We start from the raw sequence: 13587 nt of genomic DNA, 5'->3' as shown, positions 1-13587 counted from the left end.
TGAATGCCTGATTCAGTGTTTGGGGGAGATTGGAGCATGGATGAGAGCTAACAGCTCAAAGCTCAAACCAGATAAGTACAAAGTAATGCTGAATAGGTTGTATGGGGGGTGGGGGCGGCTGGAGGGAGAAGCAATCAGAAGCCACAGTGAAAATTATTCTGTTGTTCCTGGGGGTGGTTGCCAATTATATGTAGCTAGAGCTCACAATCTGGGCGTGGTGTCGGAGCCCCAAGTGCTGTTAGTTTCAAGAAAGTTTTCACCCCTTCCCCCTGATCTGGCAATGATTTTGTGATAGTTTCCTTCAGTTATGGGCCTTGCTACTGTGATCTGTGCCTACGTCATCTCAAGAGTAGATTATTGCAATATACTGGATCTGGTCCTACCCTTTGTGGGAGGTCTGCAAAGGCACAAAACACATTGGGCTTGTGCCTTCTTTTGCTTCTTCATGATATATAAAGAAGGCCAGAATGTATGTTTGTTTAAAGAAAAACAAAAACACAACCTGCTTGTTTTCCCCTCCTCCCCCCCACCCCGTGAAGAGGGAACATCACAAGAGAATGAAAGCTGAGCAATTGGGAGGGGAGGGATTTTTAGTCTGCCTCTTTAAAACTCTGTCCACCTGTTTAACTTCAATGACTAAAACACCATTTTACAAAAAGCCAGCATTTGTAAAGCTTCAGTTCCCTTTTCCAGTTAAGGTGATAGAGCTCAGACTAAACATGTCCCAGTAGCTCCCCAGCAAAACCAGGAGAGAATAGGCATTTCTGATCTTTCTAAAGGTCAAGTAAAACAAGAGGGATAAAATTAACAACAGAAAAACACCACCTCCTCTCTGGGGCTATCAAAGAAAACAAACAAAAAAGTGATGCACTAATCCAGTGTTAGGAAACACACACACAAACTTGGATCAGCTATAATTCAACTACAGTTGCCAACTTTCACGCAGTAAATAAGCACCTTGACTTTCACAATAAGCCAAAAATCAAGCTAATCCCATTTCAAAACAAGGCCAAAACAAGCCAATCCTTAAGAACCCCGACACTCTGTGTGAGTAGATTCCCCCCAGTTTGCAGTCTGGGACTGTGGTGGGCCTGCTGTGCACCCCTAACTCTCTCCCCCCGTTGTCCCTGCTTGCCGGGAGCCGATCAAAAAAAAAAAAAAGCAGCAACAAGCTACAACAAACAAAACAACCTAAAAGCCTAAAACTAGCCAACAAGCAACTCAGAAGCCAATTAAGCCAAAAACAAGCCCACTTTCTGCATTTTTTTTTCACGGGTTTGGCATGTCTGAATTCAACCCCGAAACTGAAATTGGTGCAGAATGTGGCAGCTCCCTTATTAAACAGTTTGCTGCCCCAAACAGATGCCATCAGTGCTCTGGAACTGCCCTGGCTGTCTACTGATTTTCAGGTGGACTTAAGATGTTGGTTTTGATTTATCCTGCCTTTTGATTTGCATGTTTGAGAGAGTACCTCCTTCCCTGTGCCACCCTGCCATGTGGAGTCAGCAGAGGCATCTGAGCTGCAGCTTGTAAGAGTAAGAAAGCAAGCTGTTCTCATTGAAGGGTCCTGAATGCTGGAACCTGCTCCTCTCACCTCCTGTTTCAAAATAGCCCAAATTTGTTAATCTTTAGGTCGTGTTGCAAGGCTGAACTATTTCCCCAGGTTTTTAGGACGCATGGAGCATAAGTAGGGCTAGCATATATGGGGGATGTAGTGCTGGTTGGGCTTGATTTATTGTGGTTGGTTACGTTTTGGAGACAAGGAGTGGCTGCTGGCTTTATTTTTGATGCAGCTGCACGTTCAGCTTTTTAGCAAAGGCAACAAGCGCTCTGCGTGGGCACTGCTTATGTATCTTGAAACATGAATAAATTATGCTTAGCCAAAAACATCCGGTCACACTCAGTAAGCTAAACAAAGTTCAGTATCATTTTAAAAAGTTTACTCCGCTCCTTAAAAGCCCACCACCCTTATTTATTTTAAAGTGCCCTACTGCTTTTTAAACCCTAAGCCCTGGTCTACACTAGGAGATTAGGTCGAATTTAGCAGTGTTAAATCGATGTAAACCTGCACCCATCCACACGATGAAGCCCTTTTTTTCGACTTAAAGGGCTCTTAAAATTGATTTCCTTAATCCAACTCTGACAAGTGGATTAGCGCTTAAATCGGCCTTGCCGGGTCGAATTTGGGGTACTGTGGACGCAATTAGATGGCATTGGCCTCCGGGAGCTATCCCAGACTGCTCTATTGTGACCGCTCTGGACAGCACTCTCAACTCAGATGCACTGGCCAGGTAGACAGGAAAAGGCCCGCGAACATTTGAATTTCAATTTCCTGTTTGCATGGCCACCTGCAGCTTGCCACGCTGGCCAGAGCTCATCAGCAGAGGTGACCATGACGGAGTCCCAGAATCGCAGAAGAGCTCCAGCATGGACCGAACGGGAGGTACGGGATCTGATCGCTGTATGGGGAGAGGAATCCGTGCTATCAGAACTCCGTTCCAGTTTTCAAAATGCCAAAACATTTGTCAAAATCTCCCAGGGCATGAAGGACAGAGGCCATAACAGGGACCCGAAGCAATGCCGCGTGAAACTTAAGGAGCTGAGGCAAGCCTACCAGAAAACCAGAGAGGCAAACGGCCGCTCCAGGTCAGAGCCCCAAACATGCCGCTTCTATGATGAGCTGCATGCCATTTTAGGGGGTTCAGCCACCACAACCCCAGCCGTTTTGTTTAACTCCTTCAATGGAGATGGAGGCAACACAGAAGCAGGTTTTGGGGACGAGGATGATGATGATGAAGTTGTAGATAGCTCACAGCAAGCAAGCGGAGAAACCGGTTTTCCTGACAGCCAGGAACTGTTTCTCACCCTGGACCTGGAAGCAGTCCCCCCCGGACCCACCCAAGGCTGCCTCCCGGACCTGCCAGGCAGAGAAGGGACCTTTGGTGAGTGTACCTTTTAAAATACTATACATGGTTTAAAAGCAAGCATGTTTAATGATTATTTGCCCTGGCATTTGCAGCTCTCCTGGATGTACTCCCAAAGCCTTTGCAAAAGGTTTCTGGGAAGGGCAGCCTTATTCCACCCACCATGGTAGGACACTTTACCACACCAGGCCAGTAGCACGTACTTGGGAATCATTGTACAACAAAGCATTGCAGTGTATGTTTGCTGGCATTCAAACAACATCTGTTCTTTATCTCTGTGTTTCTTGCTGGCAGCAGACTGTGCAGTACGACCGCTAGCCGTCATCATCTCCTGGGTGCTCGGCAGAAGATGGTGCAGTATGATGACTAGCCATCATCTTCTACTGGCTGGAGGTTAAAAGACAGTGCACTGCCGGTAGGACTGAATCGCCACGAGACAAAAAACTTAAAAGGGAAATGATCTGGCTGAGTCACTCCCATGTTTGCCCAGGCGCCCGATTAAAAGAGCACCCAGGACTATGTCGATGACGGCTACCAGTCACACTGCAATGTCTGCTGCCAAAAGGCAATTAACTGCTGCTGCGTAGCAATGCCGTATCACGTCTGCCAGCACCCAGGAGACATACGGTGACTGTTTGCTGAGCGGGTTCCATGCTTGCTGTGGTATGGCGTCTGCACGGGTAACTCAAGAAAAAAGGCGCACAACGATTGTCTGCCCCTGCTTTCATGGAGGGAGGGAGGGAACGGGGGCCTGACGATATGTACCCAGAACCACCCGCGACAATGTTTTAGCCCCATCAGGCACTGGGATTTCTATCCAGAATTCAGAGGGGCGGCGGAGACTGCGGGAACTGTGGGATAGCAACCCACGGTGCAACGCTCCGGACGTCGACGGTTGCCTCGATACTGTGGACACACTCCATGCACTTAGAGCACTTGTGTGGGGACACACGCAATCAACTGTATAAAACCGCTTTGTACAAAACCGACTTCTATAAATTCGACCCAATTTCGTAGTGTGGACATACCCTAAAGGTTGTATTAGACTATGCTACCATGGTATTATACTTTCCCACCCGTCTGGGAAAGGGGCCCTACCCCATGGTCTTCCAAAGCCGAGTCTGAAGAGTTTAAGCATGATGGAACTCCAGCTTCCACCTTTTGCGAAGTCAGACGCATAGTCTGTCAAATTAAGATTTTTCCAGAGTCTGCCTATTGGCCAGTAACATTGCTAACAATACCATTTTAGCTAAATGTCAACTCTCATTGCTATCTTCTCCTTGCAGTTTCAAATGGACATGGCAGTTTTCTTTCCCAGTCCTAATCTGGTTGTCTAGAATCATAGAATATCAGGGTTGGAAGGGACCTCAGGAGGTCATCTAGTCCAACCCCCTGCTCAAAGCAGGACCGATCCCCAATTAAATCATCCCAGCCAGGGCTTTGTCAAGCCTGACCTTAAAAACTTCTAAGGAAGGAGATTCCACCACCTCCCTAGGTAATGCATTCCAGTGTTTCACCACCCTCCTAGTGAAAAAGTTTTTCCTAATATCCAACCTAAATCTCCCTCACTGCAACTTGAGACCATTACTCCTTGTCCTGTCATCCGCTACCACTGAGAATAGTCTAGATCCATCCTCTTTGGAACCACCTTTCAGGAGTTGAAAGCAGCTATCAAATCCCCCCTCACTCTTCTCTTCCGTAGACTAAACATCCCCAGTCTAGTGGTATTGTGGACTCTTAGGCTCTGATCTGAGACACTCCGAGTGATTTCAAGGGGGATTTGGATCAGGCCCATAAACAACGGCATTCCTTGTCTGAAGCGGTTGTGCTGAAAGTCAACCAGAGTTAGGCACCTAAGTGCCTTTAAAAAAATCTCCTCCTTCTTAGACTATGTGAGTGAAGTGCTTTGATGTCTCAGATGAAAGGCACTATAGACAAGCAACGTGTTGTTATAGCAGGACTCTCTGAAAGTTGGAAATTCCACTCCCCTCCTATTTTTCTTTCTATGCAGTACAAATCAGGTAAAAAGGACTTGAAACAATGTTTGCTACACCTGGCTCTAGCCTTCCATTTTGCAAGATGGAACCTATAATACACATTACACAGATATCAGCACAGGCAGAACATGGCAAGTGCTACTAATTATCCATTGTACCAAAAAGCAAAGCCTTGGCCTGCTTACTGCTTTCTCTGTCTGGCATCCTGTATGCCATTTACTGTAAAATATTGAACTGCTACAGGATACAAAATGACAGGGCAGAATAAAATCTGTTCAAGTGTGTGGGAGGCTGCTGATGTTGTATACACACAGAAGAGCAGCATCACTGTCATGAGGTTGGCCAGATGAGCTAATCTGGGCAAGACTCTCCTGTTTTGTAACTTCTTGAGAATAGACACTCTGCCATAATGTTGATGATCAAAACACTGCACATGACCTCCTAACTAAATAAATCTGCCTCTCTCTCTCACTATTGTTAACTGATACATTACTTGTGGGGTCACGATTAAATTAGATTATAAACATTTCTGGGCAAGGACATTATCAGCTTATGTTTCTGGCAAGTGCCCAGGTCATCTCAGACCCTGGAGAAATAATTAAATAATAATAATGCTCCAGCCTCATTCAGGGCCTCATCCATTGCCCATCAGGGCCTGAGAATTCTTCCTCAGTCCTGGCAGATAAACATATCACTGGCTTTTCCACTATTTGCACACCAGCCTTCTGGCTTTATTTCATCTTGCACACGGCCAAACTGAAAGAACCAATAAAAGATCCCCTACTATCCCTTAATAAATTGTAGAAGTGGGGACCCACTGGAAACATTCACATTTGTATGTGAAATATTGTAGACAGCCAAATAAGGTGCAGCACTACCATTGTTAACATTGTTAACCTCACCAAAAGGTTCCCCTTGTAATGAACCTGTTTTTATTTTTCACATTTTAAGAGAGTGAGTTGTTGTTAAGTTTGTTATTAATTTTGTACACAATATATCACAGAGGGGATGCTTCAAAAACATTATTTTTGTTCTAGTGTATTGCAGTAAAGATTCAAAATGTTTACCTATCCCTTTTAGGGAATCATACCTAAACAAGAGTTGAATGCCACTAGCTGATTCTCCAGAGAACTCTGCTGTTCTGGTTTAAACATGCACATAAGTAGCAAACTTGTTACTCAAGCTCACAAGTGACAACTGGCTTCCAGGAAAGCAGGATTTTTACAGGAAAATTAAAATGAAAGTACAGTTGGGTTCACTTTAAGGGTGCGGTGCAGGAAAGAGGACGAAAAAGATCAGGGTGAGTCACACCAGAACTGAACATTCCACTGTGGAACTTCCAAACTTCAGCTTCTCCTACCAGCTTGCCGACAAAAAAACAGGTCAGTTCTCTTTATTTAAATTTTAGTATTTACTTAGCTGTACATGAAGTGTAATACTGAGCCTATTTGTAGCTAGAAGGACTGGAGAGTTTCCTCTTGGTGGATGTTATTGAAGTTTCTTTTACAGAGTATAAGGATTTCACTGAGCCAAGTAATCAACTCCAATTCTGAAAGTCGTGCTATTAATTAGGGATAGATTTCTGCCCATGTGGTACAGTAATGTCAAATCCGGGGGGGAGGGAAGAAGGAAAAATCTGTACATTTCTCACTATGCATAGTTAATCGTAGTGGTGAGCACAAAACCCGTACAGAGTGCTGCCTACCCACACATGCAGAGTAATACTGAATTCATACCAAAAAGGTAACTTCTGTAATCATTTTTATAGGATGTGCAAATTAGTATATTAGTATTCATACTAGAAAAAATGCATGTCTATGAATAGGAACGTTGCTCAAGAATAAGAAATATTCGTTTTAGGGACAAACAGCCACCGTGCAGCATCAAGCAATTATTTAACACAGAACTATATCAGCTATCTGAACATGCTCCCCTACAAGCCTCCCTGCTTTATGATGCATTAACAAAAATGTCAGTTTTCCTGGAACTGTTTAAATTCCCTTTTTATTAGCCCTCAAGAAAATCTGCTAATAATCCTCTTCGATTAATTATTTCCAGATGAGCTCTAATGTTTAGAGCATGGAGTCAGGAAACCTAGATAATATTTCAAATTTGCTGTCTAATCTTGAGCAAGTACCTTAATCTCCCGGACCTCCATTTCCTTTTTGGTAAAATGGAAATACTAATTCCTACCTTTGAATTCTTCCAATGAACGCGCTATGTAATTGCAAAAATATTAGTGTTGTTCAAACATCTGATAGATAGAAACTACCAGTGGTAGAATATATATAGTAGTATCTGTCTTTTGTCAAACAAAATAAAAATGAATAGAATCACTTTATCTTCTATACTGTATACTTAACTACACAGTAATACCAGATGACAGACGTATAAAAAAAACCTAATTCTCATTTTAAGTCCAGAATAGGAAATCTGTTGGAATTTTTTTCAGCCAACATTTCACAGAGATTAAGGATTAAAAACAAAACCAACTAACCAAAACATCAATATTAAATAACCAGCATTTATTAATTTGAGAGCAGTTTCAGGACCAGGCAGGGAAACAATTTTTGGATTCAAGTATCAAATGAAAATGTTAACATTTATCAATTTTTTTAAAATTCAAGTTTCCAACTTGATTAATCACACACTCAGACCTTGCACATGACATTAACAACAATTTAACTTTTATTTTCAGAAAAGATATTTTTAAAAGATTTTCAGATAAATATTCTGAGTAAGGATTTGGCAGATGTTTTCTATAAGGACAGCCAAAGTTTTGTGTGTTTTTTCAAGTTTCAAAAACCCCACTGGCCAGATATCAGTTTAGCATCTGTTTTCAATAAGTTTAACACTAATATTCTGAAACATTGTACCAGAGAAAATATGTTTGCTCTATTTAGCAAATTTCTGCTCTTGGCTAGCATTAGTCCAGTTTATTTCCAGATAATGGGCCATTACAGGATCTTGCAGTCTCTATTTACGTTAGATAGAATTTCAACAAGTGAGTAATTCTGTATAGGTATAGGAACTGGGAATGGGATACAGGGAAAATGTAATAAGTGATTTGTCTACAAGATGCAAACTGGAGATGGTATCTCCTAAACTTTAGGATTAAAGGGCAATAAGAAAGTCTCATGATGAGACTATTTATAGCATGTACTTGTACTTAATCATTAAGTAAATCTGTCAGCATAACTCTTTGAAATTTACTGAAGTTTTTGGTTTTGAACAATTTTGCTGACTTTTAAAAATTCTCACTAGATACAAAACTGTCTGTGCATAGTTTACTGGGAAAACTAATAGGTGGCTTCCTTTCTTTCCTCAGGACTGAGACTGCCTCAGAGGGTACGTCTCCACAGCAAAAGCTGTGCAACGACTAGCCTACTCAAGCAAGCTTGAATACATCTGGCACAGGTAACGATAGTAGTAAAGACAGTGCAGCCCTGCATACGTACTCTGTTTGCGAGCCTGTTCTGAAGCCTGCATTGCACTGTCCTCACTGTTATTGTTATGTGCATTCGCTGGATTCAAGCAAACTTGGGTAGGCTAGGTTTTGCTGTGGAGACATACCCAGACTATCAATTCTACAAACAGATCCGTGTAGGTGGACCCTGCACTCATGCAGAGCACCAATGAACTCAATATGGCCAGAACTGGAACCAATTCTGCTCTACTGTTTTTAAGCAGCCACCTCCCATAAGCAGCTGACTTGCACCTGGCAAGTCTCACACACACACTCACACCCCTGCTGAAATATACAACTGCAGGCACCCCTTAGCAAGGTCTGCCTCGGTTTCAAACAGGTAGCTCTCCTTCTCAGTGTATGTATTGTGATAGCACCCTAACTCTCCAGCCAGGATTGATTTGCTCAGATGTGCTAGGTGCTCTATAAACAGATAGGAAGACACGGTTCCCTGCCCCTAGGAGCTGTAGCTCTGTTGCTTGTTTGGGGTAGTATCTTACTATTTTCAAATATATTCATAGTATTAGTTTTTACTTGTATTTAGTTTAGATCTTTATACAAACCCTAACGTGTTCTAGGGCCCACTGACAATCTTTAAACATGCAATCAACTTGGATTTGTTTTTTGTCTTGTAGCTTTTGCCATGGAGCAGGGTGAAAATACCTCAATGGACTATTATGAGGACAACAGTGAATCAAACTTCACCTTTGACTATACTCAGTATGAAATGCTTTGTGAAAAAGAGGAGGTGAGAAATTTCACTAAGTTGTTCCTACCTGTGTTTTATTCACTGGCTTTCATTGTGGGAATTGCAGGAAATTCATTAGTGGTGGCAATCTATGCCTACTGCAAGAAACCAAAGACTAAGACAGATGTTTATATCATCAACTTGGCAATTGCTGATCTGTTACTGCTATTCACCCTCCCTTTCTGGGCTGCAAATGCAGTCCTTGGATGGGTGCTTGGAAACATCATGTGCAAGGTCACTTCTGCTCTATACACCATGAACTTCAGCTCTAGCATGCAGTTTCTGGCTTGTATCAGTGTGGATAGATATAATGCCATTTCCAAAACCCAAAGTCACCATAGAAGTGGAAAGCAATGCAGCGTAACCTGTATCGGTGTCTGGTTGGTTGCCATTTTGTTGAGCATTCCTGAACTGATTTTTAACACAGTCAAGAAAAACAGTGACCGGTATGGATGCTTTCCTGTATTTCCAATGGATTTGGGAACACTCCTTAAAGCAACCATTCAAATCCTGGAAGTCATGCTAGTGTTTGTGTTACCCTTCCTCGTCATGCTGACCTGCTACTCAGCTATTGCCAGAGCACTCTTGAGGTCTCCAAATGTTCAAAAATCTAGGCCCCTCAAAGTTCTGCTGACAGTAGTGGCTGTTTTCATTGTCACTCAGCTGCCTTACAATGTAGTCAAGTTCTGGCGAGCCATAGACGTCATCTACTTGCTGATTACAGACTGTGACATGAGTAAAACCATAGATGTTGCCCTCCAAATAACTAAGAGTATAGCCTTATTTCACAGCTGCCTGAATCCAATCTTGTACGTCCTTATGGGAAACTCTCTTAAAATGCACATTATGAAAATAGCAAAAAATTTTGGACATTGGAGGAGAAGTCGCAATATACCAACTGAAGAGATTTCTATGAATTTTGACGGCCACACAGAAGAAACAAGTAGCTTTACAATATAGCAGCTGTAGCACCCTCTCTACTCAGTGTAACAGAAGGGAACAATTATAATACATCTCAGAGCTATTTCCTCTTTGATGAAACTTAACATCCATGTTACTCTGCAAGTCAAATCTGAAGTGATGTTCTGGCACATGAACCAGCCAAGATGTTGCAAAGCAGTTCAAAATAGAATAAGACCAAAAACCATATAGTAAAGGTAATGGAAAAAAGTGGGATTTAAAGCAGAGGTGGGCAAACTACAACCTGCAGGCCACATCCGGCCTGCAGGACCATCCGGCTTGGCCCTTGAGCTCCTGGCTGGGGAGGCTAGCCCCCAGCCTCTCCCCTGCTGTGCCCCCTCCCCTGCAGCCACGCCACCAGCGCAGTTGGCTCCAGCTGGGTGACTTGGCTGCCAGTCCTGCCACTCTGAGCAGCATGGTAAGGGGGCGGGGGTGTTGGATAAGGGGCAGGGGGTCCTGGGGGACAGTCAGGGGACAGGAGATGGTTGGATGGGGCGGAGATTTTAGGGGGAGCGGTTATGGGATGGGGAACGGGGGGGTTGGGGGGCTGGATAGGGGTCAGGACAGTCAGGGGACAGAGAGAAGGGGGGGTTGGATGGGGGTGGGATCTTGGGAGGGGACGGTCAGGGGATAAGGAGCAGGGGTGGATAGGGGGTGGGGGTTGGGCTGTTTGGGAAGGCACAGCCTTCCCTACCCGGCCCTCCATACAGTTTCGCAATCCTGATGTGGCCCTCGGGCCAAAAAGTTTGCGCCCCTCCCCCCATTTAAAGGGTCACAGCGCTAGGCCATTAATTAGATGAGGAGTGAATGGACTACATACTGGTATGCTAATCACAACAAATATACACTTATCATGTAAAAAGGGGGGAAGAAAACCACACACACGATGACACTGAATTTTGTGCCCCAGTTAATAATCTTCAGTCCTTTAAAACGTAACCCTGCAGAGTTGCTTCTCAAAACTGTTTCAGGTCTTCCTACTGATTTAAAATGTTTGTCTGAAATTGCAACTCTGTTTTTCCTCAGCTGTCACTTCACAAATAGCCTTTGAGGCTTGAGATGAGGAAATAGTTTATCTCTAGTATTTCACAGAAGCAGCAGTAAATAGCAAGCTATGGTCCAGTGTTTTATGATTCCAAATGTGTGTGGCATGTTTAAAAGAGTTCCTTTTCTGTAACACAGAATGCCTTTTAATTATATTCTGCCTGCACTAGATTGCAATGAGTCCTTTTTCCTATTATAGGCACATGCCAAATCTTTGGTTTTAAATCCATATTCGTATGAGATTACTCAGAGCCTCATTTTGGTCATTTTCTGCAAGGCAATTCACATTTCCTGTGACCTCTATAAAATGCTTTGGGAACTGATGCAACAATCAGTGACACTTATGACCTAATTTTGAACATGTAGCCCTATACTGTGTTATAGAAAATTAGTTTTGATTTGTAAATGTATTGCATGCATTTATGGATATTTTGCAGGTGCACTTCAGGCACCAATCTCTCTAGCTTTAGCTCACAGAGTATAAATAACTGGCTGAAGAAAGAGCATATTTATACTCAATAGTTCATGAGAGGATACAGTCATGGTCCTTAGGGAAGGAATTAGTGAGATTAAAAGTACTGGCCTGTGATAGCTAGAAGGCAGACAATTTTTTTAATTGTCCATTTAATTGTTACATGTAAATGTTTAAAGAATACTCAGTTTCCTTCTACTCTCTGTAGTCTGTTTACATGAATTTCACTGAGAGGATGATTTTGGTAACAAAGGTGGATCTAATTGGCTACGCACCCCACGTTACACCACTCTCAAGACATTCATATGTATTTGATGCAGAAAATAAGGTAATGAATACAGACCCCCTGAATTAAGGAAGGTGGCTAATCAGTCAGCAAATCCTGTGAGCATAGGGCGAGGTAGCTGGTCATTTGGCTACAACGTAAGCTCCCTGCCCTAGGAAGAAGGGGGAAAAAAAACAAAAAATGAGGAAGCTAGAGCAGGGAAAAGATTGGGCTCACGAGAGCAGGAAGGTAGATATGTACGTTGGCGAAAGATGAAAGGCCGGCTTTGTGGCCTCCAGTGTAGACACACTAAACCATTACCTGCGCTGCTGCAAGGCAATTCTGCCAGTCAGTTTTACTGGGGAGATGCTAAAACGGAGGAGTTGGTGTTGTGCCCAGTAGCTAATTTTGAGAGTTTTTTAAAAACATATAAATAAAACAACCTTTATTTATACTCAAAGCCTCACCCTAGTGAAACTAACATGCATTGATATATCTAACATTCTTCATCTGTAATATGCATGTATTGTGGGCTTCACTCTCAACTGGCGCATACTGGCATACCTCCACGATTTACAGCGGATCTAGCCTGGTGTATGTTAAAAGCAGTGTAATCAATATATTAACAAGAATTTAAGTCTATACAGAAGAAAGCGCTCTAAGGCAACCTCCACACAAGGGGCCTGGCATTTCCACATGAAGTAGATGCTGTGGTAATTACGACATACATACATAAAAATAAAGGTGATACTGTAAAATAGTGGCCCGGTTGTATTCACTTCTGGTTTTAATTATATCCTTGCTTTTTATTAGTAAATCTAATATTTTATATTAGATTTATAATATATGGAGAAGTAAAAATCTCTGCCACACTTTTTGTATTTGCAATCTGTTGAAAAATTAAGCTGTTTCAAGCAACTTGCATTTCAAAAGGTGTTCCAAAAACAAACACTTCAAGTCAGCACTGGGCTCCAACATAGGGCATCATTCAAAGCCCACTGAAGTTAATGGAAGTCTCTGGATTGATTACAATGGGCTTTGGATAGGCCCCAAATGCACTATTTTGACCTGTAGAAGAGCTCTGTGAAACCTTGTCTGTCTCTCTCACCAAGAGAAGCTGGTCCAATAAAAGCTACTACCTCACCCAGTCACTCTATTTTGAGAAGTGCGAGTTGTGTGTTCAGCCTAACAATAGGTATACAGGTTGCATCCGATGAAGTGAGCTGTAGCTCACGAAAGCTTATGCTCAAATAAATTGGTTAGTCTAAGGTGCCACAAGTACTCCTTTTCTTAATAGGTATACAAGAAATCATCAGGCATGCTTTGTAGGTTTAAGCTTATGGACTGTAAGAAACCTGTGTAAGATTAAAGAGAAGACAAGAGACAATCTTCTTTTTTATGTTGCGATAACAGCAGCTATCAACCAGTGATGCTCCCATTTTGGAAGGTGACAAATATGACAAGTTTCCTTTTCACTTCAGTCCCTGAAGTATTAGGCCGAGAGAGAGCCCTCCATCCACTGGTGATTCTAGATATTGCAGGTCAAACTGTATTAGTAAATTATTAGAGCTATTTGCAAACTCTGTGGATGCATCTCACTATGTAGCTCCATCCCTCCAACCCCCCCACACATAGGTAACACTCAAGCTCCATTCCAGTTAGTGTCAGTATAGATATCACTACACCATATTTGTGGCCCTGCCCTGCGAAG

At 42.8% G+C, this 13587-nt stretch overlaps 2 protein-coding genes across 8 annotated transcripts in view; one reads left to right on the top strand and one right to left on the bottom strand.

Moving 5' to 3' along the window:
* The window catches only part of ACAD11 (acyl-CoA dehydrogenase family member 11), a 63185-nt gene that overhangs the window by 18014 nt on the left and 31584 nt on the right, over nucleotides 1-13587 (bottom strand). The gene's annotated exons all lie outside the window — the stretch shown is intronic.
* ACKR4 (atypical chemokine receptor 4) lies at nucleotides 6026-10589 on the top strand. Of its 4 annotated transcripts, none has more exons than XM_077811175.1 (3): nucleotides 6026-6303; nucleotides 8250-8338; nucleotides 9023-10589. In XM_077811175.1, the coding sequence occupies exon 3, from the start codon at nucleotides 9031-9033 to the stop codon at nucleotides 10093-10095; it is 1065 nt and encodes a 354-aa protein (XP_077667301.1). In that variant the 5' UTR covers nucleotides 6026-6303; nucleotides 8250-8338; nucleotides 9023-9030; the 3' UTR covers nucleotides 10096-10589. The 4 variants fall into 4 exon arrangements, with proteins under 4 accessions (XP_077667301.1, XP_077667300.1, XP_077667303.1 ...); XM_077811176.1 differs by lacking the exon at nucleotides 6026-6303 and adding an exon at nucleotides 6647-6664; XM_077811174.1 differs by lacking the exon at nucleotides 8250-8338 and having other exon boundaries at nucleotides 6028-6303.

This window comes from Eretmochelys imbricata, chromosome 2 (genome assembly GCF_965152235.1).
Source record: "Eretmochelys imbricata isolate rEreImb1 chromosome 2, rEreImb1.hap1, whole genome shotgun sequence".
Classification (NCBI taxonomy): Eukaryota; Metazoa; Chordata; order Testudines; family Cheloniidae; genus Eretmochelys; species Eretmochelys imbricata.
This window is presented reverse-complemented; position numbering and strand designations above follow the sequence as displayed.